The 25572-nt window shown below is 43.3% G+C and overlaps 1 protein-coding gene across 1 annotated transcript in view; it reads left to right on the top strand.

The window, feature by feature from the left end:
• COL22A1 (collagen type XXII alpha 1 chain) overlaps nucleotides 1-24790 on the top strand; it is a 221056-nt gene extending 196266 nt beyond the window's left edge. The window contains exons 45-64 of the mRNA XM_009637043.2: nucleotides 387-500; nucleotides 676-729; nucleotides 3356-3409; nucleotides 4240-4293; nucleotides 5834-5887; nucleotides 7441-7494; nucleotides 8315-8368; nucleotides 9448-9501; nucleotides 10098-10142; nucleotides 11095-11148; nucleotides 12186-12239; nucleotides 14187-14240; nucleotides 16778-16849; nucleotides 18651-18686; nucleotides 18955-18999; nucleotides 19301-19480; nucleotides 21704-21770; nucleotides 23164-23346; nucleotides 23710-23787; nucleotides 24603-24790. Of these exons, the coding sequence (XP_009635338.1) occupies nucleotides 387-500; nucleotides 676-729; nucleotides 3356-3409; nucleotides 4240-4293; nucleotides 5834-5887; nucleotides 7441-7494; nucleotides 8315-8368; nucleotides 9448-9501; nucleotides 10098-10142; nucleotides 11095-11148; nucleotides 12186-12239; nucleotides 14187-14240; nucleotides 16778-16849; nucleotides 18651-18686; nucleotides 18955-18999; nucleotides 19301-19480; nucleotides 21704-21770; nucleotides 23164-23346; nucleotides 23710-23787; nucleotides 24603-24790 (1548 nt within the window). The remainder of the gene's footprint in view (nucleotides 1-386; nucleotides 501-675; nucleotides 730-3355; nucleotides 3410-4239; nucleotides 4294-5833; nucleotides 5888-7440; nucleotides 7495-8314; nucleotides 8369-9447; nucleotides 9502-10097; nucleotides 10143-11094; nucleotides 11149-12185; nucleotides 12240-14186; nucleotides 14241-16777; nucleotides 16850-18650; nucleotides 18687-18954; nucleotides 19000-19300; nucleotides 19481-21703; nucleotides 21771-23163; nucleotides 23347-23709; nucleotides 23788-24602) is intronic.
• Nucleotides 24791-25572: the final 782 nt, after the last annotated feature.

Below are 25572 nucleotides of genomic sequence, written 5' to 3'. Positions count from 1 at the left end.
CAGACTGGTGTAGACACTGTTTTCTACCAGTCTTGTAGGTTCAAAACAAGGTTGTTCTTTGTAGTCTTGCTTTGCAGCTCTCTGACCTCCCCATTAAGAAGAGCTTGCTTGGTTTCTTGGTCCTGGATGATCAGTTAGCACCTGTCCAACTAGAACTGATAGGAAACCCCCCATGTGAGCTCATTTGCTGACCCTTGCTCTGCTCCACACTGCCCTCATTTCTGTTCTGCAAGGCAAAGTAACCCAGATCCTACCCAATGTGGTCAAACTGCAAAGGCCTACATATTATACTAGCACCGCACTGCCACATTCATAATGAGTGTCTGTAGGGTCTGCTAAAGTGCCTTTAGTCTATTGCTGATTTATTTCTCCATATTCTCTCATAGGACGTGTGCAGTGAATGCCCTCCTGGCCCACCAGGACTGCCAGGCATTCCAGGTTTCAAAGGTGATAAAGGTCTCCGAGGACCACCAGGTAGAGATGGCCAGGATGGGAAAATGGTAAGAGAGCTGGGGAAGTGACCATTTCTCGGCTGTGGTGTAACCTTGTTTTTCTCATAATATTTTTAGATAGTTGTTTTTTTTTTTTTTGGCAATAACCTATTGAATCTTTTATAGATGTCTGTGGATTCAATGGACTAAACTAGTCTTTACCTCTACTTCTTCTGCATTGCAGGGGAATGCTGGTCCCAGAGGTCCTGCAGGCCCACCTGGGCTGGACGGCCCAAAGGTTGGTTGGTTTTCTTCAGTTGTCTAATGAAAGCTTATTTGTGACTAGTTAGTACACTGGCTGAAGCAGGATCTTGGTGGCATCCATCTCTCTGTAAATAAGTAGGACTGGCCTGTTGGGTAAGCCCTGTACTGGAAATTCACTGGAGTGCTACATGCACGCAGAACTGCACAGCTCCCCACATGAACACTGTTTCATTTAAATAATGTCTTCTACCACCCCTTTGTTCACACACAGACACACACATACAAGTGAAGGGCCTGAATCTTGATGTTGAATTTCATTACATTGGTGTTTTGATGACTGGTAGGGACTTGAGAGTAAGTTTCAATCCAAATCAGGTGAGGAAGAAATGAAAGCCTCAGCAGTAGCCACCCTGCCTGTTCCTCTCCTCTTTGAATCATATATGCTTGAATCACTTCAATTAAGGGTGATGCAATGGGTTGCTGGGCTCCATAGTGGTTTTATCCACAGACTCTGAATGTTTCCTGAAACACGCTATAGGAAGAACTTCTTTCAGATGTATGTTTCTGCCTAATGGTCTAGGGACATAGGAAAACATAAAACTTCCAATATCTGAAAGATTCCAATAATGTCACATTTCAGGCATTTCTCATTAAGAGGTCTGCCATCACTCTGCTCACAGTGCCAGTGCCTGGTCACAATCAAAACCTCTACAACTGCCTAATGTGAAATAAATCCAAATAAATCAATAGAGGGAGAGATAAGGTGATTTTGTGATGGACCATAGTTTCCTCCAGACTTCCCTGCATTACTGGCCTACTGTCTAAAATAGCTTCTGCTATTTTAACATACTTGTATTTGCACTTATTAGAGTATAGAACAAGCTAATAGATTCATGAATTAATTTTATATCTTGCAGTTAAAAATGTGGTAGGGAGAGCAGTAGAGTCTCAAAAGTAAATATAAGGTAGATAAAAATGACAGTATGTTCCAGGATAAAATTTGCAAAAGAATTAGCAACCCATAAAGACAATAACTGGCAGAAATGCCAAGCAGTCTGAGACATACCTCGTCTGCTGCTTTCTCATACACTATACGCTTACACGCTTCATATATGCAGAGATCTGGGCAGCAAGATTGAATGTATAGGTGAAGTAACAGGACCAGTTTTGAACTGTACATGTGTATAAAATAAAATCAAGTAGTTGATAAGTAGTCTAACTTATATTCAGTAAAAACGCAGATTCACAGTTTGCATGTTAAAAGAAAATCATGTAAGACCCCTAAGAAAGTACGAACACAACAGTCTTTGTGACTCCTTTCTAAATACATTAAGAGGGTCCTTGCAGTGAAAGACCCAAAGGACCCTGCACTTCTGAAGTTGTTAAGGACAACTTTACCAGCACCATCCAAACTAGTATGAGGTCCCCTTCTGAAACAGAGCTGTAGAACTGCAGATCTTTGCTCATGAGCAGCTTCATGCCCTCTGGCAGTATGAATATGCACTCTGCCCTGGTGAGACCCCACCTGGAGTACTGTGTCCAGTTCTGGGCTCCCCAGTTCAAGAAAGATGAGGAACTCCTAGAAAGAGTCCAGAGGAGAACAACTAGGGTGATAAAGGAACCGGAGCATCTCCCCTCTGAGGAAAGGCTGAGAGAGTTGGGCTTGTTCAGCCTGAAGAAGAGAAGACTGAGAGGGGACCGGCACAAACTGAAACATAAGAGGTTTCAGTTGAATATGAGGAAAAACTTCTTTACTTTGAGGGTGACAGAGCACTGGAACAGGCTGCCCCAGGGGGGTTGGGGAGTCTCCTTCTCTGGAGGTATTCAAAGCCCGCCTGGACAATGTCCTGTGCAACCTGCTCTAGGAGAACCTGCTTTAGCGGGGGGGTTGGACTGGATGATCTCACGAGGTCCCTTCCAACTCTTGCGATTGTATGATTCTGTGATTCTGTGAATTAGGCCTCTTTCAATTAATAAATAGCAGCTCTTACTCCCCTAGTTGTCTCCTAGCTCTCCTGTAGTAAACCAGAGTATTATTTCCATGGCCAGCAACTCACTAGTGTTCTGTGCATTGTTCTTAATCTGTTCCCCAACATCTCAATATTTTTCACTGTGTGAGACCCATCTTGCCTTACTTTAAACACTGATGATACAGACATCTACATCTGAGTTACCTGCCTCTGTTCTGTTGTCACTAGGACAGAAAGAGAGAGAGAAAGAGGGGGGAACTTTCTGGGTATTAATTTTCTGACTGCACGTTAGAAATGTTGGGTTTATTGCTGCTGTTCTTGAAGAGAGAGATTTCTAGCTCATACTGTGGATGCCTGTGTTGGGCCAGATGGTGCCTTACCAAGATCTGATTTAGTGAAGTTCCTAACAACCTGTCTACTTTCTAAGGACATGGAAATCCTCTTCATGTCCATGAGACTACAACATAAAAAAAAGGGCTATGCTGGGTCTGCTCAAAGGCCATTCTTTACACATATTCCTGGCTTCAACATTAGTAGTGAAAGTCTAGGGAAGAATTTAAGGGCAAGTAGGACTCAGTCCTAATTAATGTGTTTTATGCTCAAATGTCCAAGTGCTTTATGCAATAGGTCAAAAAGCTGGTACGATACTGAACCTAAGTGACTTTCAATGCCTTTTTTTTTCATTATCAGGGTGCTAAAGGAGATCGTGGTATGACTGGGGATGCAGGAGAAAAAGGTGAACAGGTAAAAACAGAATGTGGTTTCCAGCAGTGCCATCACTGTTTGTTCCTTCATCAATAAATCCTATGATGGTGGTAGAATACCTTTCTCAGAGGCAGAGGAGGGAGACGGGAGCTCTTCATCGCTAATAAACCTCAAACGGGCTATGCTGAAGATTGGAACTGTAACAGCCTTCCACAGGCTTCCATCTCCATCTCCAGTAAAAACCTTCCCTTATGTTCTGTTTCCTCACCTCTAGATTGGATGCATTCAATTCTTTACATTACCCAACCTTTAGTCATTTCCCCAGATAATACCTGGATGAGATCCAGGAGGTCAGGTGTCTTTGGGTTGAAAAAGCCGATGTTTGTCCTAGAAGACGAATGTAAGGCTGACCTCTTTTAGGAGGGACTGAGATGCCACAGGAAAGAGGAGAATAGTCTAAATTAGAGCAAGCTTTCATAGTTAATTTTGCCAAGGGCTGAGTCCATAGTTTAGGGTGCAAATCAGCACCTTTTCAATGAGATTTGTAGGATATTTAAAGCAGGTTTGGTTTCCTGCCTGATCTCCTGCCTTGTACAATTCCACAATATCTGTCCTCATCTCCCATTAATATAGACTAAAGTACGCATTAAAAAATGTACGCCTTAAATCTAACTGTGTTTATTTCTGAAGTACATGCTTGGAAAACCAAGGTTTTGCTTTAAAAAACCATGGTTCCTTATTTCCTTGTAACCAGCTCTCTGTTTATTGTCTCACTTTGATGTTACCTCACAGTGTTCAATCACCAGTTAATTTTACACAACTAGAGATGTGAATAATGCATAAAGAAAGTCTCTCTTTTCATTCTGCAGGGACACCCTGGAATACCCGGCTTCTCAGGGGCTCCTGGAAACCCTGGTCCACCTGTAAGTTCCTCTGTTGCAAAGATGGTCCTGTATTTTCCTTACTAATAAAGGTTCTTGCAAGCTCTGTATGGAAGAAGGGACCATTACCACCTGTCTGTGTGTTGCATTTGCATTTTCCAGTGGGTTTCTAATGGTCCCCTGAGTGTCATAGAGTTCCCCACTCATGATAATTGCTATTTAATACATTGGCCACTTTTCACCGATTGCTTCAACTCACTCTGTAAATTGATGCTAATCTTCAGTCACTCTCTTTGTATAAGGTAATGATCATGAAAAGTCTTCTACAGAGACTACTTAGTAGTATGGGTATAGGTGTTTTCTTATATATGGAATAAGCTGTCATTCTAGAACCGGCAGATCCAAGAGTATTTTAGTTCTCAATTTTACATAGTGGTATGAGGCTGGCTTTTCTCCAATTTTCATATCCTGTGAGTTACTTTTGAATTAAAAGGCCTTTTACTTGTGTCCCTCCCCATCACAGATCTTCTCATTCCTAGCTCTACTCTCTCTGTGAATACAATTATGCTTCTTTTTATTTAAAAAGGGATAACAGTGCAGAAGCAAGGCTGAAATAACTTGGCTCTCCTGCTTGTGGTATCACCTCTTATGCCCTCCAAGAGTTGGGACTTTTCCTGAGCGAAGGGCTTTTCTTTCCGACCCGCCTTTCTTTGCCCACAGTCATCACCACTATATTGCTGCTTACGGTGCAGTTTGGCTCTGCCACGCTAAGGGTGTGCAGCCTTCATCTGTTCTGGGGATCAGCACAGTCTCTCTGAAGATGAATTTACATTGCACTGACTAAATGACAGGAGGTACCAGAAAAGAGGATTAGAATAAAATTCCGTTTTCAGATGGTAGCAGTGCCTAAAGGATGCTGAAAGCTTTGCCACTGGGACAACACACGGACCTGCTTTGTGGGCCATTTGTGCTACTGTGAGCATTATTTTAGGAGAAGCTAATAACACATACACAGTTACTGTGGCTGTATTAACCCCATCCTGCCACAGCCATAGGGTTATACCAGTAGGATTAAAACTCTTAAAACTGTCCTAGGAGACACTCTGAATAGACTCACAGTCAAAGGAAATGTGTAAAGTAAAACTGAGCCTTTCAAAGCAGAGCAAAATGTGATGTTCCCCTAGATATTTTTTTTTCTTCAACTTTTGCTGACTTTTTCCTCTGTCTGCATTGACTCATGACTCCAGGATTTTGCCTACCACAGAACGTGCTTCAAATTGCTCCCATAATTTCTGTTTGTCAGAGTTATTTTTGTCACAAGATTGGATTTTTTCTATTTGTTCCCTATTTTCAGGAGGAAGGGCCAGGACCGAACTCAAATCTCTGACTATTTCTGGCTTTGGAGGCTGATTGAATGCAGAGGTTGGCACTGGTTTTCAGTGATGAATGAAGAAATGATGGAATGAATGCTGAAATGAGTGACTGAATAAAACCTCAGTGTTGCCAGTTGTGGTAGGGAGTGTGTTGACAAATGTACAAAATGTGTTAATCACTCAAGTTGTTTCTGCTTTATTTCATTTAGGGACCAGATGGGGCACCGGGACCAATAGGACCAGCAGGAAACCCAGGAGACATAGTAAGCTCTAATTCTGTGTTTCACCAGCAGCTTCACCTATATTTATCTCTGTGAAGTAAAGCTGAGCTGGAACCCATGTAATGTCCTTTGAAAGCTCCCCAAACTATTGAGCCTGAATCAACTCTACACCTGCAAGTAGGAGCTGCACAACCAACCACAGATTACTCTGTTCTTGCAGTTTTCTTTACTCACCAAAAGAAACTCCAAATTATCCAGAGCATAATCCAGTCCATGTGACCTCAGGAGGTCTGTTTGTTCTTGCTATTAACATCTCTTAGCCTCTAGAACAGGGTGACTAAATCTAACAAAGCTGGTGAAGGGTCTGGAGCACAAGCCTTATGAGGAGTGAGTGAGGGAACTGGGGTTGTTCAGCCTGGAGAAGAGGAGGCTGAGGGGAGACCTTATTGCCCTCTACAACTCCCTGAAAGGAGGATGTAGTGAGGTGGGTGTTGATCCCAAGTAACAAGTGATAGGACACGAGGAAATGGCCTCAAGTTGTGAGGTTTAGGTTGGATATTAGGAAAAAATTCTTCAATGAAAGGGTTATCAGGCACTAGAACAGGCTACGCAGGGAAGTGGTTGAGTCACCATCTCTGGAGGTATTTAAATGGATAGACGAGGTGCTTAGGGACATGGTTTAGTAGTGGACCGGTACGGTTGGACTCGATGATCTTAAAGGTCTTTTCCAACCAAATGATTCTATGATTCTATGAAATCTGTTAGGATGCTTCATGACCCAGGCTAACACCTGAACTGTGTGTGGGGATTGTCAAAATGAAACCAGCAATCTGTTGAAGGATGTCACAGCACAGACTGCTAGACAGATAATCTGACTGATGCTAACTTCAGGTTGAAAAGGAAAAAATGAACCTTCCCTGAGTAATGCATGCTGTTGAGCTGGAACAGTTTAAAACTGTGTAATTCTGTGATTAATTTCTAGAGCAGGGTTTCCTAATGAGCAAGGTGCCTTTTGCAGATCCATTTTAACCTGAACTTCATCATAAGGTAACAGTGATGGTCCTTCTGATGGCTGTTATGAAATCAGTGAGCATGCTCAGCAGAGAGGCCGGAGACTACATGCACAGGCTGGCTGAAATTCCCTTTCAAATGGATGATCAAGGTTGACACGCTGTGAAAGACCTGGGATGTTATTGTCCAGTCCTGGAGAGTACAGGGATTTCTTGGGGCTGTCAGCAAGGCACTTCTCATAACTACTCATTTGATAGGTATAAAATATAGATCTTCTACTGGACAACTCATGCAGGAAGTTAAGGACTAACTATTAAATATAATTAAACTTCAGGAAAAAAGTACCAGTGATTTCAGTGGTTTCTCCATCTGTAACAACTTATAACTAATACTGGATATTTTTTATGAAAAGAAAGGCGTCCAGTTTAAACTAGAAGAAATTAAAGGAAACCTTGTACACTGTGTGACATTGGCTACAAGACCAACTTCTCACAGTTGTCAAACTCTACATTTAATAAATCTTCATCTGATAGAAGCATCTGAAGAGCTTGCCTGACCCACAAGTGTTTCTGTTTTCTTTCCAGGGTAAAGATGGCCCTCCAGGTCCACAGGGCCCACCAGGGTTGCCTGGACTTCCTGTGAGTACAATTCAGCTCCTTAATTCAATACAGTAAACTTTTCATAAACACATAGCTGTGTAAAACAAAGAGGTGACATTTTTGAGGTGCTTTGAAAATGATGCATGATCTGTAATGGTATCTGTCATGTTGATGCTATGTCCTTGGTCCAGGACAGTGTGAATGCTGTATCTGATAACTTTAAAGCTATGTGTTAATTACCAGTGTGAATCAGGTCTGTTCCTTATCTGCCTCCTCTTTGGAAGAAATACTCTTACGCAGAGCACAAAAATCAACTAATAGCTCCAGTGTAAGTGCACAAAAATTCATAGACTGGAATACTGTCTTCATATGAATGCACAGTTGAAATAATAATTCCTTTGCACTGACTCAAGTTCAAGTGCATCTTGCGCATACTCTTCTCTTCTGGAAAATGTATTAATACAGCATTTTGGTTTTTTTAATCTGTCATGCGGATAGGGCCAGAGTTATTTCTAGTGTAAAGTAGCCTAGCTGAATGAAGATAATGGCACTATAATGATTTATAACAGCTGGTTTTAGAATCCTGTTTTAAGATTGTTGGAGTGCTTGCCTTGCTGAAAAGGAGGAAACCCCTTAGACTTGCCATATTGGAAAGGGAAACACTTTATGCTGTTAAAGTGGTGTGGCAAGGAGAGGTTATGGCTGAGCCACAGAAATGGGGTAGTTTTTGGAGGGCTAGGCAGACTTAAGCATGCCATGATGAAGCAGAGTTGTCACTGTGAAGCTCACACTGACAAAACCCACACTGATCTTCCCTACCACCTCTTTCCGTATACCCTGTTTTGCATTTCATTTGCAGGGCATTGCTGGGAATGACGGCAAAGATGGCAAGCCAGGATCTCTTGGGGAACCGGTAATGTAATTTAAAACTGTTTCGCTCAGGCAATCAGAGCCTGCATCCAGTTACTGCTTTTGGAGCTGCCTATCTACAGGCTCCTTAGGGGGGGGAAGGAGCCTATTTGCACGTCTTTTTTTAACACCAGAAGAACTATATTGTCTTGAGCAATTTGTAAGAGTCACACACTAGCAGTCTTGGAAAGAAACTGGGTTCTTTTGCTTTTACAGACACCATAAATACTTTAAAACTTAGTGATTCCACTTTTACAGCTACCGTAAATATCACAGAGAAAGAAGGTTGTCTTGTAACATTAAACCTAGTGATCCATTTTTTTAGGTAGAAGATTATGGGGCATAAAAAGTTTAGAGGAGGTGTCTTTAAAGAAGCCTTTTCTGGGTTGCTCTGTGACAGTTCTGATGTCCAAGATTAGAGGTTTATATCTGATTTTCTCAACTTAGTCTATATTTGCATTTGTCGTGGGAAAAAAAAGCTGAGCCATTAAGTTGTCAGCCAAAAGGAAATGTTTATAAATTGGGCAGTTAATGTTACTCCTTGTAACTGTGTTTATTATATGAAGAATGTGCTTCCAGTATCTGGCATTGCCAGCTTCTTTCTGTGACTTGTGAAATGGGACTTAGTGGTTCTGTGAAGAGCCAGGTCCTCAGTCTTTAGGACAGCTGGTACGTGGAGCAGCGCTTGTCACAGCAGCTGTAGACAGTTGGGTGATTGCATCAGAACACCATCAGAACATCTACCTGCAGATGCTGATTTTGTATGTGCTTACTAGGTATTGGTGTAGTTCTGTGCATTACCCCTTTGACTTTAGAACACAGTAAAGGTGCACCAGGACCAAAGATTTAAGCTGCTTTTGAACCTCGAAGGCTGCGTCCGTGACAGTGGGGGTAAGGGTATGTATGGGAATGTCTGTCACTGTTGTTCTCCTTGCACAGTCAGACTCCAGAGTTACTGGAGCAACCCTGAGAAATCACAGTTCTCAGTGCTGTTACATCTAAGGGAGAAGAGTAGGAGGTTTTCAAACAGCAGAGAGATGGACCTGAGACTCTCACTAATGTGAACATTATTGTTTCCCATAGGGAAAACCTGGAGAACCAGGGCTCCCAGGCCAGGAGGGTGCCAGAGGCTTACCGGTAGGTCCTGCTCTGAAGCTTTCAATCTAGTCTCTCTTCTGTACTATAGTCAGGAAGCCTTTCTTAGGCAGATGAAGACCTTTACTGACGCAAACATATAACCAAGCGCTGGCCTGGATAAGAATGGTCATGGCATTATGACTAAATAAATAAACAATCATCAAAAATTAAACACAGGCATTTCCAAATCCTTCAAATCTGGAGAAGAGTAGGTCTTTTGCCTAGAAGTTAAAGCACATAACCTCATGACACCCCTTCTACCAGAAGGCATGGTCACAGCTATAGGCATTGTGCTCTGTTAGCATCCTCTGAAAGGATGGGGACAATGAAATTTAGGGCTGAATAATCGATGGGTTGGTCACACCAGCAATACACACAGTACAGTCTTGGTCTTGCAGCCTAAGAGCTATGGCTTTTCTCTCCCTGTGACATGGCCCTTCATAATCACTCCCTGGTACATGGCAGCTCATTGTTGACTATTCCCCAGTAACCAGGCAAAATTGGAAAGGCTATTAAATGCACATTCAGGCTAGAGTTTTCTTAGAGTTTCATGCATCAGAGTAATGGATGATTGTTGCTTTCATTCTCTTTTGTAGGGTTTCAAAGGACAGAGAGGAGATACAGGTCCCCCAGGTCCTCGGGTGAGTAACACGTACTACACACACAATGATCCTGTGGAGAAAGCTTGTGTGAATTTGACCTTTCTGAGGCAGCAGGTAAAAATGATGACAGGTCTGTGTTTAACATGTCTGTTTTCAACCACAATTCCATGGGCCACCCCCATGGCATAAAATCACAGCAGCTGTCTTCATTCCCTCTGCTGAAGTTCTGCTTCCAGGTAAGGTGAGGCAGCTAGTAGAGCTGAGTCCTCTGATGCTCCCTTTGATATAGCTTTTGTTTCAAGGATGCCTTCATACCGCATCCCTCTGGTACAAACGCTGATGTACAGGGTGAAGAACACTACTGCAATTGTTGGAGAAGTATCAGCTCTCCTCCAAAAATATTTAAGAAATGCAAAGTAAGTTGAGGGACAAAACTTAAAAAAATGAGAATAGAAATGTCTCTAGCCCTCTGACTTAGTTGCCTCTGGATCATAAAACCCCAAACTCAAATCCTGTATGAAAAGTTGGTCTCCTCTCAGTTCTGAGTAACGCAGCACAAAAAGCTCCTGGGTGTAGAAAGCAGAATACAAAACTGAATGTCCTTCTGCCTAATTCTGACTTTTTACAGGAAAATAAAGTGCTCTGCTTGCAGGAGCTTAGCTGAAAAATCCAGAGCTGCAGTTCCTCATCTCTTCCTCCTTACTGTAGTTTCTGTATCGTGAATAGGTTGGTGGTTTTCAGTGACTGCACTAGCAGTAGCAAATATTCTGCTGGAAAGCAGCGCACTGCCTTGTGCATCACTTACAGAAGATGCCTCTGAGTTATTTTTATAAGCTGCGTGTCACGTATGATGTACAAGGCTCCTGTTGGCTTTAAAAAGTTCTCACTGAGCTCAGTCCAATATTGCAGAAACTCCATACGACTTACAGTGGTGTTACTGGTCTGCCTTTGACCTTGAGCTGATATCTCTCTGCTTTTTGCTGAATTGCAGGGGGAGCCAGGTGCGACAGGTCCTGCTGGGCGTGAGGGGCCACCAGGGAAAGATGTAAGTGTACCATTTTGAGCAGAAACTAATCTCCTTTTCCCTGACAAAGGAAGATTTTAATTCACAGTGACCCTGACCTAAAACAGCTGCAGAAACGGCAATAAAGGGTGAATTACTGCAGTGGTGCACAGGGAATGATTTGTGCAAAGATCATTAGGGTAACAAAGAATTCGAGGGCGTTTGTCACTGCTCAGCTGCTGACACTTAAATGCCAGCTATTTCTTTGGAAAAGCAGAGAAAGCTGCGTTGTTTGAGTCCCAGGCTGTGCTGCATAGCCATGGACCTGCTGCCTGTCACCCCTCTCCGAGCTGTGCTTCATCCTGCAGGTCCCCCTGGACCAGGTTCTGTCACGCTCCCTCTGCAAAAGCTGTACCTTACTGTGTGCGCAGCCCCACTTAAATCTATGAAACACCTATGGAATAAGGCACTGCTGATCAGAGGCAAGAGAGATGGTACAAACAGATCCTCTGACATTATTAGTGTCAAATGCAGTGCCATAACAAAGTCCTGGGAGAGCGCAGCTGACGTGGGATCCTGCAGCAGCTGCTGAGCAACGTACCAAGTGGCTGACGTGCCATCGCCATGGGATTCGGGGAAGTGGTTTCTCATTTGCACCCCTTTGCATCACTGGAAAACGGTTGTGCTGTAAATGGTACCCTACAAAGTGAAATGGAAACTAGACCTAGGGAAACCCCCAGAGAAGACAGAAGCAGGTCTTAAGCCTCCCTCAGGAGAGAACAAAGTAGTCAATTCTTGAGAAATACTAGAGAATCTCTGTTCCTGAGAAATCCAGCTTTAAGATAACCTGATAATAATGGTTCCTGCCTGTAATCAGACTGCATTTGGTGATAGATGTTTAAAATCCAAAAGGCTGGTCTTCCTCATACATAACTTAAAGGGGGTGGTGAGACTTCTTTAATGCCGTTTCCCCCTAATATGTGAACAACGTAATTTAGCAGGAACATTTTAAAATGCTTGTTTTTCTTGCCTCCATGTCAGGTCTTTCTCATTCACCAGAATGCTTGCCTTCATTTCAGGGTGATACTGGTCCCATAGGACCACAGGGCCCTCGGGGACTCAGAGGGCAGCCGGTGAGTTTTCTCTCTTGACGAGCCATTTCTGGAGGTACATTGTGTATAGTGGGAATGTCCCGCATTTCAGAACTCCGTTTTGGAAGAAGAGTCTTAAGCAAAATTCAGCTGATGTTTGATTAAAACACTTTGCCTACTTCGAGAATGACAAATCAGAATGATACTGCTAGAAACTGGTGAAGACTTACAATCGTGCAATGGAGTGATGTTTGCTGACTTGGTGGGAAGAATAGTTTCGTGGTTTCCACCAGGACTGCAGTGTCAGAATGGCTCGTATTCCTGGCATCTCACTCTCTTCTCACATGGCCTCAGTTTTCAAAGGTAGACACTAATTGTGTGTGCCCAGTTTGAGATACATGGGGTCCAGCTGTGCTACTATTGATTTTTGTCATGGTCTCTGTAATTTTTTCTGAAAAAAAAGATATAATATTTGGAAAAGGTCTGTTTACTTGAACACCTGTAGAGCTTTATTAACAACTTCAGTGGAGAAATGGCAATTTAGTTGACATTTCAGAAAGTGTCATTTGGGATGGCTGAGAAGTTACTTTTATTAATTTCATGCATTTTTCAGTTCTCTCTTAAAAATCGTCCCTTTCCAGATTTGAATGCAGGTCTCCATTGCTGAACCTAGGCATGTCTTTAATATCTTTCAATGAGTGGTTTCATTTCCTTCTCAGAAGACCTGCTGGTGAAACAGATTCTACAACATGTTCCATAATTGGGGCAAAATGCTGATTCAGCCAGCAATGCCAGGAGCTGGAGCAGCGGGTGCCTTTGGGCTGGGAGGGTAGGGGTTTAAATTAGACTGCCGGAACATACAGAGATCTCCTGTGTCTACCTTGTAATTTGCCTCATTATTCCTGTACTGCTGGCATCATTCACTAACGTGTCATGCCCCTGCACAACACTAGCAAGGAATAAAAAGATTTGAGGAGACAGAAATTGCCATAACTCCAGGTCATATTCTTCTTTGGAGAAGAGATATTTGGGGTTTTGTACATTGGAGGGCAAAGTATCAGTTTCTCTTGTTCTTCCTCTGCTTTGTTTCTTCTCTAATGGAGCGTGAGGCATGGTTTTGAATATTGCCAGTAAAAAGGCTGGTCTTTATGGTCAATGCAGGGAAAAACACCTCTGCATGGTGAGTTGAGAGGAGAGAGGAGCAGCGTGTAGAATTTCATCTCACCAAACTTTAGTCAGTGTAGATGGTCAGCTTAGCTACTTTGATAAGGAATGGTGAGAAATGGGTCTTTTTAATGGATGATTTGGCTCATTCTGGGTTGTCTGGTGTCAGGCAAGTACCAAATGCCCCAAGGCTTTATGAGAAGTGTTTCTCTCCATTCCTCAAAAAAGGGGAATTCTGAGATGATTAAAAAATAGATGCCTGGCCTCTGGTCCCTGATTCAGATGACAGCCCTGAGAAAAGGATGGTAGGCAGTAATTTGCAGGACCTACCTCAGACACTGTAGAGAGGAATTTTTCTAACACAGGAAGGCGTGGAGGGATCTGGAGATTTCTATCAGCTAGTGCAGAGCACTTCAACAGGGATCAATGAGTAGCCGAGCAGTGTTTCAAACATGGACTGAAGGGGCTTGTCCGAACCCTGGTTACTTGGAGCAGCCATAGTAGGTGGCTGTATCCATCCAGGAGGATGCTGAATATAATAGGGATAAGGGTGAAGAAAAGGAGGAGGAGAAGGAGTGCTGGTTTGGTCCTCTTCAGGCTAGGGGATTTGGGTCCACATCTCTCAATTTTTGTCCTAAGATGGGGTCAGCCCAATCAGGGATGCAGAAGTTGTGGGGTCAATTGGAAATAAGAGATGCTTACCCTTGCAGTCTGCCAAGAGAGGAGGTTGGACAATGCTAAAAAAATCCCAGCTGGTCTAGCAGTAGCTGGATATTTTTAACTGTAGTACACATTACCTCACTAACCTTTTTCCTTTTGACATAGGGCAAGAATGGATCACCTGGATCTGCTGGAGAACCTGGCCCAGCAGGTAACCCAGTAAGTACCACAAAGGGAAACCCATGCAGCAGGCAGTTATGTCAAGGAGAGGTGACTGATGAAGTATAGATAGAGTGGATTATGTGTAGCTGCTTACCATCCCTGAAGTTGCCATGTCTGAAGATCGGTAATCTGAAAATCACTGGCTGGCCACGACATCGAAGGGGGTTTGGCTGCATTCCTGGAACTGAGCTGCTAGCTGGGTCATCATTTTTTCCCAGCAAAAGTTAAGTGTCCATAGAAAAAGAAAATGATTGATTACCTGATTTCCTGGTATGGAAAAAAGATTGGCGTGCCTCATCTTTACCAGTAGATTTAATTTTGCCAAGCAGAGACTGTGCAGCCACCAGGGAGTTGTCATAAGGAAGGAGAGGGCCTCGGGGAGCTGGCAGACTGCCGTTGAGGAATAGCAGCAGCAGAAAAATCCTCCCCAGGCACTTGGGGAAAGAGCAGACAGTGGGCAGTAAACCAAGATCACGAAGCAGAATGAATCCCCACTGGGGCCATCCTGTGTGGAAGAACAGCATGGTAATGAAGAGCTGTAAGGAGGACAGTGAGGAGGAGTTGCGGTTGTTTGGGTTTTTTTCCTCTGTTCTGCTGCTGAAAATTATTCAGGATTCAGCAAATCCGTGCAAATATACCTTTGTGTCCAGTAGCATCTATTGCAACGCAGGGCTCTTCCCTCTTTAATTTTTTCCACCTAGATGTTACAGCTTGCTGGGCTGTTAGATTCAGATAGAGACAAAGGCATAGCAGGAGAATCTGAAAAACTGCAGTAGGACTGCACTTGTTGTGGCCCTGGCAATGCCATAAAGCAACCTCAACCTCGCCACAGATTTGTGCCCTGAGAACATACTACTTTGCTGCAGGGATGTCTCCTCCTAAATGGTCTCAGTGAAGCGAGCAACACCTTTCTTCATGGGGAGGTGATAACTCACAGATTACAGGTGGGGTAGGAGTGGTGCAGTCTCAGAGCCTTCCTACAGCCAAGAATTAGTGCTGCTGCTTTTTTCTCCTTGACATAATTTCTTCTTACCTTCCTGGGACCATTGCTTCTTACCCCATGGATCCCCGCTGTTGCCTTTTCAACCTTCATTTCTTCTTTTCATCACGCCCACCCCTGCTCCCAATTCCTGTTACTGCTTTTTGGGTTTCTGGGTCTTCACCAGGCCACTGTGGTTTTGGGATCCCCTGTAAGTGCCAAATTGGGTGTTATTTTTTAATTGTCGTCATGTTATCACATTACCTAGACAGTCAGCTAATGACCCAGGGGCTCACGAGGCAGGTTCCTGCACAAACACGGGACTACAGCAGTCTCTGCTCCAGAGGATTTACAGTCCAAAAATAACATAAGAATTGAAAAAGGATAAAGTCAGATCGTTGAGAAAGGGGAAGCAGTGAGACAGTGCTGGCCAGCCAAACAGACAGTCATCTCATCAGTGTCCTCTGTCATTGAAAATAATCCTCTCCCTTTCATAAAGGTTACTGTGGGAAATATTTCCTTGTGCAATACACAAGTCCATTTATTTCCAGCCTTGTCTGGAAATGCACTGATTTCCTTCACGATGTGGTGTGACAAGTCAATATATTATATTTCTATTTTGAAAAGAAGGAGAAGCGAGAAGGGTTATCCTGGCAGTAAGGGTTTCTTTTCCATCTTCACCATTGCTGACTTGTAACCACAAGATAAAACCTTCCAGGAGCCTTCTCCTTTTGCATCTGCTGTTTGACAGCGCCCATCCCACTTCACAGTGCTCATGTGTAAGCCTGCACACAGCGATGCAGCCCAGCCCCTGAAATTTCCAGGGCTGACTGCATACCCGAAAGCCACGTGCTCTGTGCCTGTCAGGCTTGTTGGTGCTCACTTTACACAAGAGGAGCTTAAAATGAAGGCAAGTTTTGCTCTAAGAAGAAAAAGGGATATGTTCTGAATTAGAAGGTAGGGGACAAAGTTGCGAAAGAAAAGGTTAAAATAAGAGTAAAAACAAAAAATCGCAAGTGTATGTGAAATGGCTCTGTGCCATGAACTACTATTTAAGCTGCCCTGATCTGTAAGAAAAAGGGGTAGTTTGGCAGACTATCATAAGAGATAAGGAAAAGGCAGACATTTTTTAAATTAAATCTGGAAATAAAGGCAAAAGAGCTACTCAGCAGCTGTCTGAGTGTACTCTCAGATTTGAGCAGTATGACCATCTGCGCTGTTTCCCTGTCACTGCGCATCACGGCGTTTCCACTCCGCAACACCACCTGAGAAACCATGCAGCGCCAGAATAGCCACTGAACATACCTCCTGTCACTTCCATAATTGTCACTTCCTTTTCATCTTTTCACAGGGACCCCACATAGCTTATTAATAATGCAAACATGGTGTTTGCAATCTGCTTTTCTAAATGACTTTGTTCTTCTTTTCCTTGTCAGTTTTGGGAGTCCTGCTGCTACAGTGAAATTTCCCAGTTGCAATGTATCTGTAAATGCATGTTCTGGAAAAGAGATGTTGGAGAAAGGGCTGCTAGTGTCTGTCTCATTTCTGTCCTAAGGGTCCTAAAGGAAATAAAGGAGAAAATGGCAGCCCAGGACTCCCTGGCTTCATAGGACCCCGAGGGCCACCTGTAAGTATGTCTGGGGATGGATTAGACCCCCTAGTTGTCTGCTTTTAAATGTTGGACTGATGAAGGTGGAACGCAGTCATCTTTAATTGGGTAAAAAGCATAGGCAAGAGATCTGGCAGATCCAGAAACCAAACTCTTTACTTCTAAAGGAAACTGGAGTGCAAAAATGGCATTTTTTGCTATGGATGAGCGTCCACAATCTCATTGGCTGAGCTGGTACCTGTCATTCAGCCCTGCTAATGTGTGCATTAATCAAGTTGGTCTTCTTAATATGGGTATGGGGTATTTGAGTTACTCAGGCTATAACTCTGCATGGACCCCAGAAGGCCTAAATAGGGAAATTTTAAGTGCTGATAATAATATAGGTGATTTACCAGCAATGGAGGTACATTGCAATTAAAGCATTCATATGTCTCCCAAAGTGATATAAAATACCTATACACGTGTAAATATCACAGCCTTGAAATCCAATATTTTTAGCCCTTCCAAAGCGAGTGAAACATGTTACATTCCACTGGAAGGATGGAAAAGGTGAATGTTAGGTAAATATTTTTGTTTCTAGCTCTGTTGTGACACGAAATGAGATTTAAAAGGTTTTCATGTGAATCTAGCAGAGCTGAATCTTCCACAGGATGATTATTTTTTTTTTTTTTAATGATTGGAAAGGGCGTTTCATGATGAAAAGAGGAGAAAGAAATATTTAATATTTCTCTGGAAAATTCATTTAAAGCATCAAAAGTGGTGGCCATATAAAACTGCAGCGGCCCTAAGGAATACTCTGATTCTGCCTAATTTGGAGTTGATGTGATCACACATCTGTGATTAGTTACATTGCTCATGCATATGTGGATGTATGCCAGCGCTGTCAAAGTTGTTATATATGTTTCCAGGTTATGGCAAAAATACATGTTATAGATATGATCATGTATGTGGATTCTAAATGGACTATAAAGATTAATCATTCCATTCATGATATGGGAAAGTGGGCAGAACTTTAGCAATAACTAGATTAGTGTTTGCTTTGCTTTATCAGTGCACTTCGGGACTCCAGTGACTTTTTTTCTATGGAAAAGCTAAAATGCAAAGATTGCATTGCTTAAATATCACATTATAAATTCAGAGTATAGAAGAAATTATCCTAATAGGGTGCTTGTTTAAATTGATGTTATTTGCTATTGGGGGTTGGACTAAATAACCTTTAAAGGTCCCTTCCAGCCCAAACCATTCTATGATTCTGTGCTTCTATGATTCTGTGATTCTACAATATTGTTCTGAAACACAGGCCGGTTTTCAGGCTCAAACTTTCTTTATCGCTGGCTCTGTATCCATTGTCTCAGCTGGTGTAATACAAAATGCTACCTCTTCTTCCAGAATTTACTTCCTTCACATCTTTAGACTGTTATGGCTATAACATTGGCATTGCTTAAGCTAAACCAGCCCAAGTAAAATGTACAAAGCTTTGTGAAACATCTGTAAGAAAAAGAAATGAAATGTATTGACAGCAGGAACATACTTTCAATGAAACATCTGTCCTGATCCAGCTGGTTTGGTAGAAATTACTTCCTTTTATTTACAAACATTAACACGGTATGCAGCTTTACTAAAAAATGCTTTCTAAATAGTAAATGTGTCTTTCCAGGAATGACCTATAGCAGTAGGCTAAGGATAAATCACCCAAACCCTCTGCTGTGTAACAGAAAACTTGGGCTCTAAAGAGAAAGCAAGACTCATAGTTATCAGGTAGGGTCTTTCTTCCAACTCCTTGCAATGTGGTCCTAAATTCCCTCTCTGTATCTCTCAGGGAGAAGCAGGAGAGAAAGGTCCTCCCGGAAAAGAGGTAAGTTAAATTCCTAGTTGTTTCACAGTAGGGCTGATGTCTTAGGGAAAAAACATCAAGGATGCTACCTGGGCTGCAATAAATGGTGCTTTTTTTTTTTTCTTGAATTGTTGATATTTGAGAGCAAACAGGGAGCTCTCAGGAATCTGCGGGGACTGACAGGGAAAGAAATTTTCCCCAGGTAATAGGAATCATTGCAAAGGCATGCGCTTTATTATTTACTGTTATTATGGATAGTTCTTTCATGCTCTCCCTTATTTTGTTGCAGGGTGCACCAGGGAAACCAGGTGAAATTGGCTCCAAAGGAGAGAGGGTAGGTTAGAGATTATTACTAGTTATTTCATCATGTTGAAATAAAGAGAGCTATTTTGAGTTAGGACCTCAGAAAGGGGTCATTCAAGAGTGAAGAATGGTCTGTAGAGCTCTGCCGTGCTCCCCACCCTTCCATCCCTCTCTTTAATCATTCTCCGTCAGTAATAATTTGTGGATCATTTGTAATGCACCAGATGTTGTATTCAGTAACTTTGCCAGCTCAGCTGTTTGTGTTTTGCTGTGCTTGGAAATCAGAAGTTTGCCTCTTGTTTTGTGGTGGTAACGTTGTTTTTTTCACTTAGGGAGAGCCTGGCATCAAAGGCGAAAAAGGCCCTCAAGGAGAAAAGGGCCCTCCAGGAGATCCTGGGATACCTGGTCATAAAGGCCATCCAGGACTGATGGGTCCCCATGGACCCCCCGGAGACACTGGGCAAGTTGGACCTCCCGGTCCTCCAGGACAGCCAGGATTTCCAGGACCAAGGGTAAGACTGCCAGAGAAAGGCTTTGTACAGTAATTTTACTGCCACAGTGTGTGATCGGAAAAGTACCTAAGATAACAGTAAGGCTGAAGGAAACCAGAGCAAGTGTATGTGATAATGGAGAGGCAATGTTTTTATCTCTTGATATGTAAAAAGGAGAGCTATAGCATATCTCAGGGATGTGTTGTGGGGCTGTTGGATTGAACTTCAGGAGAGTTGAGCAATCCAGACCTATAGCCAGGGCAGTCAGCCCCTGATGCCATATCCCCTAAAAGCCTAAATCAGGTCAGGTGACTATGGCACGGGTTTGGAGTCTGAAAAAGCTTCTTTCTGTAAGGGTTTTAGTGTGTAGCATTTCATACAGAGGTCTTACACCTTCCTCTGCTGCTGGTTGTTATGAGAGACTAAATGCTGAGCCACGGAAAGGTCACTGCTCTATTCCTGGAAATCCTGGAGTCAGCTCATCAGAATTCATGAAATCCTATTTTTGTTTAATATTCTCTCTCTTTTTTTTTTTTTTTTTCCTAATGGGAAACAGTCTGAGAGTGCCTGAAGGTAATGTTCGTAGAAGAATGAGAAAAGCTACCAACACTAGTGAAGCCACTATGCCCACCCTGAGGATGAATTTGAGATTACCTCAGAGGAGAATAAACAAATCTCTGATGTAAATGCTGGGTGAATTTTAGACAAAGCATTTCTTTGTGTGTCTCAACAACACAGAGTTTTGATGACATCCAGTGATGATTATGGAGGCTTAATGCAGTTAATAGGGTTAAAACTAGGAAAGATAATTTGTAAGCCTTCAATGTATGTCTCACCATCATGTTTACTTACTGGGATATTTGCTAAGAGCCATCACAAATGATTAGTACCTAATGACAAAATAGTTTCTTTTGTCTCCAAGAATTATATCTTTTTCTCATGCAAAATTTGTGTCAGGGGCGGGGGGTGGGGGTGGGTGAAGGCAGCAAACAGACCAACTCTGTAATTACCAGCAGTGTTGGTTAAAATTGAAATGTCTTTTAGCTATTTAGTAAAATCTACATTTCTTAATGAAGAGTAACTTCTGATTCAAAAGACCTCATGAGGGTTTTAGAAACATAGAGGACACAGACTGCATCCTTGTATGCTAAAAGGATAAGTGTGAGGGAAAAGCAACACTTTCACACAAATAGCTCACACACAAAAGAATCCAGTCTTCAGGTTGACTGGAAGTATTTTCAAAACTGGCAGAAATTCAAAGAATAATGTTAGCCAAAAAATGAAAAGTGCATTTCAAGTGAAACATCTCGCTATATAATTTACAAAAGAAAACACTTGGCCTTGGTGGTTCAAAATAGTTAAAAATAAACTACAAAAAGATAGTCACATTTTTCCTTTTGAGTTTATGCAAAGACAAGAGTGTGGTTACCCTAAACCCACTTTTGTTTTATTTTCTTGGAAAGCCACAACCTAAAAAATTCTCCTTCCACCTACCAAAAATGCTTTCATCATTTTTTCAGTTGCATCATCCAGAGTTGTTGTTCACACAGCTTTGAGTTTTGACAGCTATTACAGCTGTTCGACAGCAACATTGCACAAAAGAGCTGAGAGAGGGGATGGAAGATACTGTCCCTTGGAGGCTGTGTAGGGGACCAAGGCCAGGCAGCCACATTCCCTGCCTCCTTTCAACATCCTGAAAACAGGGAGAACCTTGTATTCACTTGGAAGAATGGGTATCATAGGCATAAAATGGTTTCTGTTCCCTGAGATAAGGCTCGTTGGCAGGCGATGCAGCCAGTATGAGTGTTTATAGCAAGTCTAGATACCCACCTTAACTACCCTGGGGGCACGCACGCTTCTCTCTGCAAGGAAACGTGCAATGCTGAAAAATGAGGTAGGCTTTGCCCTGTGATCTAGTAGGGCAGAGGACGTCTCCTTTTTTTATTTCTCCTACTTCTCCTATGAGTGTATAGGAGGGAGATTTTCCCTATGAAGGAGATGAGGACAGTGTCCCAACTATGCCCTCTGATCAGGCTCCCTGCTTATATCGAGTCTGTGGCTTGCCAGCAGCTTTGGAATTGTGGATATTTTGAGTCCCTTTACATTCTTCTTTCAGGCAGTCCCTGCAGTTCTGTGTATGCTGAGGGTGATGAAATGCAACCCAGTCTTTGTGGAGGGTTTAATTTGCACATCCCCTGGCTGTGATCATTATGTCTTGTTATTGCTGTGATTATTACTCTCTAGGGGGAACCCCCATCTCTAGAGACTTTGAGAAGGCTCATCCAAGAGGAGTTAGCCAAGCAGCTAGATGGTAAGTAATCAGCTCTGGGAAGCCAGAAGATATACCTGAGAGTATGAAAGGACTTTCCATAGCTGTGGTGGCACCTTACGGAAGGCCACGTTGCAACAAGCCTGCCTGGAAAGAGGAATGTGTAAAATGAAATGTGCTTAACAAGCTTTACCATTCCCCAGCTTGATGTTCCCAGCAATAGCACAGAGGCTTTCTCTCTTCTTCAGCCCAAAGCCATTGCCTCTACTAAGCACCTCACAGCTTTTTGCTACCAAAACAGCTTTGCTGAGGACTTGTTCCTGGAGATGCCTGGGCTGAGATGGTAGGACAAGAGAAGATACAAATTCAAAGAGGTTAACTTGGGGTCCTGGAAGAGAAAGTAATCAGAGTAGAATGTAAACTTTCTTTTGAGGTCCCAGCTGGAGGAGAAATGTTCCTGATTTCTGGCGGTGACATTTGATGCTCATTGGTGTGAGAAGAGGGGTGGAATGGATGTAGGCTGCTGCTTCTCTCAAAGTACATGAACTGCAGACCAATACTGACCCCATCTACAGTGAAATCCAGAGCTGTAGTGCTGCTTCTCACACAGCTCTTGGAGCAGCTGACATATAGCTGCAGGCATTTTCCTCCATGCTAAAGATCACAGTTCAATCAAGTGATTTATTTGAAGGATTTTATTTACACTCTCTCAGAATTCAAATTCCATGCCAATCTAAAAGCATTCAAGATTTTGGATCAATGAAGAGAAGATAAAAACCCCCTTCTCCCTCTATTCTGTAGGGTGTTTTTGTGATGCTGAGTATGTCTTAAGAGCTCTCTAGGCTGTTCAGGGTCTTAATATGGAAGTGGCAGCAAGCAATGTGCCTGTTTGGGAACTGGAGAATATGCTGACGCAGGGAGCTGCCTTAGTTACAGTTTCTAACTTCACAGCCAGAGGTGGGTTAGCTTTAACTCCACATGTGTAACCACCCAGAACAAGAGAAGTAAGCTTTGTCCCTACAGAGCAGCCATGTAGCATCTCACTCGGTGTAGCAGAAGCAGTGAAAATAAGCTGTTCTTTTCAGAGCAGCAATGATTCCAGTTTGGCAGAAATCCACCAGCTGCACAGCTAAAGGAAAGGACATTTCAGATCCTTGGTGGACAAGGAGCAGAGGATGAGAGAAGTGTTTAGTATTAAGTATGAGGTTTAGGAGACTTTTAAAACCACTGAGAAATGAGGCTTAAATAATTTAGAGAGGGTCAAGGAGGCACCATCATGGCTTATGGGGAAGGATTGCGTGGGGACAACAAATGGGTGGCCCTGAAAAATTGAGCTGTGATAGTACCTGGACTTTACTGGGCCACTGGTTCTGCCTCTCCATCTCTCGGGGCACTGACCTTCTAATCTAACAAACCCATTTCCCTCTCTTCACAGCAAAGTTAGCCTATCTCCTGGCTCAGATACAGCCTGCACATGTAAAAGCATCCCATGGTAGACCAGGACCTCCTGGTCCCCCCGGGAAGGAAGGACTCCCAGGAAGAACTGGCCCTCCAGGAGAGCCTGGCCGGCCTGGGCAGACTGGGTCTGAAGGGCCACCTGGACCAATTGGTCCCAAAGGTGAGTGAAACTTGGTGTGTTTGGGCAGTCCGATAAAGGAAGATGACCACCACACCTTGGTGTCCACCTCTCCTGTTAGTAGCACCTAAGTGGTCCTCAAAATGAATGTGTTAGAAGCAGCCTCGGTCTGTTGAACCAGAGGTGGTGACTGTGACCAAACCTGGTATGTTCTGCCTTTGGCCAGAGTTGGAGTGGGGCAAATCTTCATTCCCACTTAACATCCCATGTCAGAGGATTGGCCACAATTTGGAACTATGTTTAGCAAACATATTGGCTTCAGTGTGGATAGAAGAGCTGTGGTAGTATTCTTTAGTTCTATAGATCATGCTCATCAGTTCATTATTTTTCTTTCCCTCTCTACAGGAGAAAGAGGGGCAAAGGGTGAGAAAGGAGACACTGGTGTCGGCCAACGAGGGGAAATAGGTCCTCCAGGAATTCCAGGTGTGTTTATGCAGAACACTCCACAAAACACATCACCCAGAGCAGCTACAAGGACACAGGTCTCTGCCATATTAGATAGATGATCAGGATAACATAAATATGGCATACACAGTTACTGGATAAACTGTGAAGGGTCTATCTGCCCTTGCAAGGATCTTGTGACCAAGCTGAACCCAGAGATCTGGGCAGCTTCAGATGTTGTGACAGGTCATATCCAGCACCTGTGCCTCAGGCATACAGCTCATGCTTTACCTTTGCTGACAAAGAACAGCAAATGTATTTTGTTTCTAATCTGAAATTAGGAGCCATTGACCAGTTTTGCCTTCACCCTGCTTTGTTAGGGGAGGAAACTGTGGGAAGCCTTCATACCTCCATGGTCTGCATTTGGCATACTGGCCCTGCATTGCTTTAGAATAAGAATGGACCCACTATGCTTTGTACAAATGAGCTGTCTCCCAAAGTCGGCTCTTGCCTCAAGCTTTCCCATCCTCACCTCCTCTGTATGAGGACTGTGTGTCATTAGTTGGCTTGAGCAGCTGTAAAGCTTCAACATGGTGATAGAGGAAGAGCAGTCATAGCAGAGTTGTGCAGCCCAAGGATGCCATAGGGGGTGGAAATCTTTCCTTCAGAAGTGACACACTTGTCATATCCTTGTAGATACATGCTAGCCAGACCCAAATCTGTGGAAGCTGATGCCCAGGTGATGTGGAAGCTGTATCACAGGATGGCAGCAAACCCATCTCCTGTGATGTTACACTGCTAAGTACTGCACCCTGGGGGTGTCACTCACCAAGGGCATTTTGGTTGTATTTTAGGTCTCCCAGGGGAGCCTGGCTATGCCAAAGATGGGATGCCAGGACCACCCGGCCCCCAAGGCGAAGCTGGTGTACCTGGTCTCACGGGTCCACAGGGACCTCCAGGAGCCAACGGACAGTGTGACCCCACTCAGTGCGCTTACTATGCAAGCCTGGCTGCCAGACCTGCCAACGTCAAAGGGCCCTAGCATGCAGGGAGTATCCCAGACTTGTTTTTAAAACTTGAATTCATCACGCCTGCTAAGAGGTCTCAGATGTCTTCAACTGTGTGTCTTTCATGGAAGGCCTTCTAAAGCCAACAAATGCTGCCGGTCGGTCAGATTATTTTTATGAATTATAATTATTATTGATATTATCTTTGATGTGATATGTGAATTTTTTTTTGTTTTCTCTAACATCAGGGCATATTACAACATTAAAAATAAGGTTTTTTTCCTCTTTTGAACAGCATAACAGTACTGATGCATTGTGTAGCTGTTTATGCAAAACCATTCCGATGCCAAAATTTTTGTCTGTTACCTGGTTAATTCTTTCCAAAGCTTTACCCCTTACCCTTGAAACTGAAATAAGATCCTGCGCTGTGCAGCCCAGGGCATTAACTGTGAGACACAGGCTGATCGCAGGACTGTCGGTGCTATCTGCCATCCACATGGATGGGAGGAAGGCAAAGCCATGCCAAAGCTGGGGAAGAGGTCTCCAGTACATTCAGCTCACAATGGACAGACAGTTATGAACAGCCAAGGTTTGTTTCCCAGAAATTCCCTATTAAATGTAATGTTCTTCTTCCCATAAGTGAATCCGTATCCTATAGGACCTACTTTTTATGGGACCATGTGGGATCTCACAGTAAGGCCTGAAGAGACTGCAGAGATGATCTAAACCTCTCCGCTGTTCCTTGTACAAGAGTTTCAGTACTCGGAAGGTTTGGTCCTACCAGATGGAGCTCAGCTTCCTTCTGTCAGGGGGATGC

The sequence above is a fragment of the Egretta garzetta genome, unplaced genomic scaffold (assembly GCF_000687185.1).
Source record: "Egretta garzetta isolate BGI_Z169 unplaced genomic scaffold, ASM68718v1 scaffold74, whole genome shotgun sequence".
NCBI classification, from domain to species: domain Eukaryota; kingdom Metazoa; phylum Chordata; class Aves; order Pelecaniformes; family Ardeidae; genus Egretta; species Egretta garzetta.
Note: the sequence above shows the minus strand (reverse complement) of the source record. Positions and strands in the feature narration are given on the sequence as shown.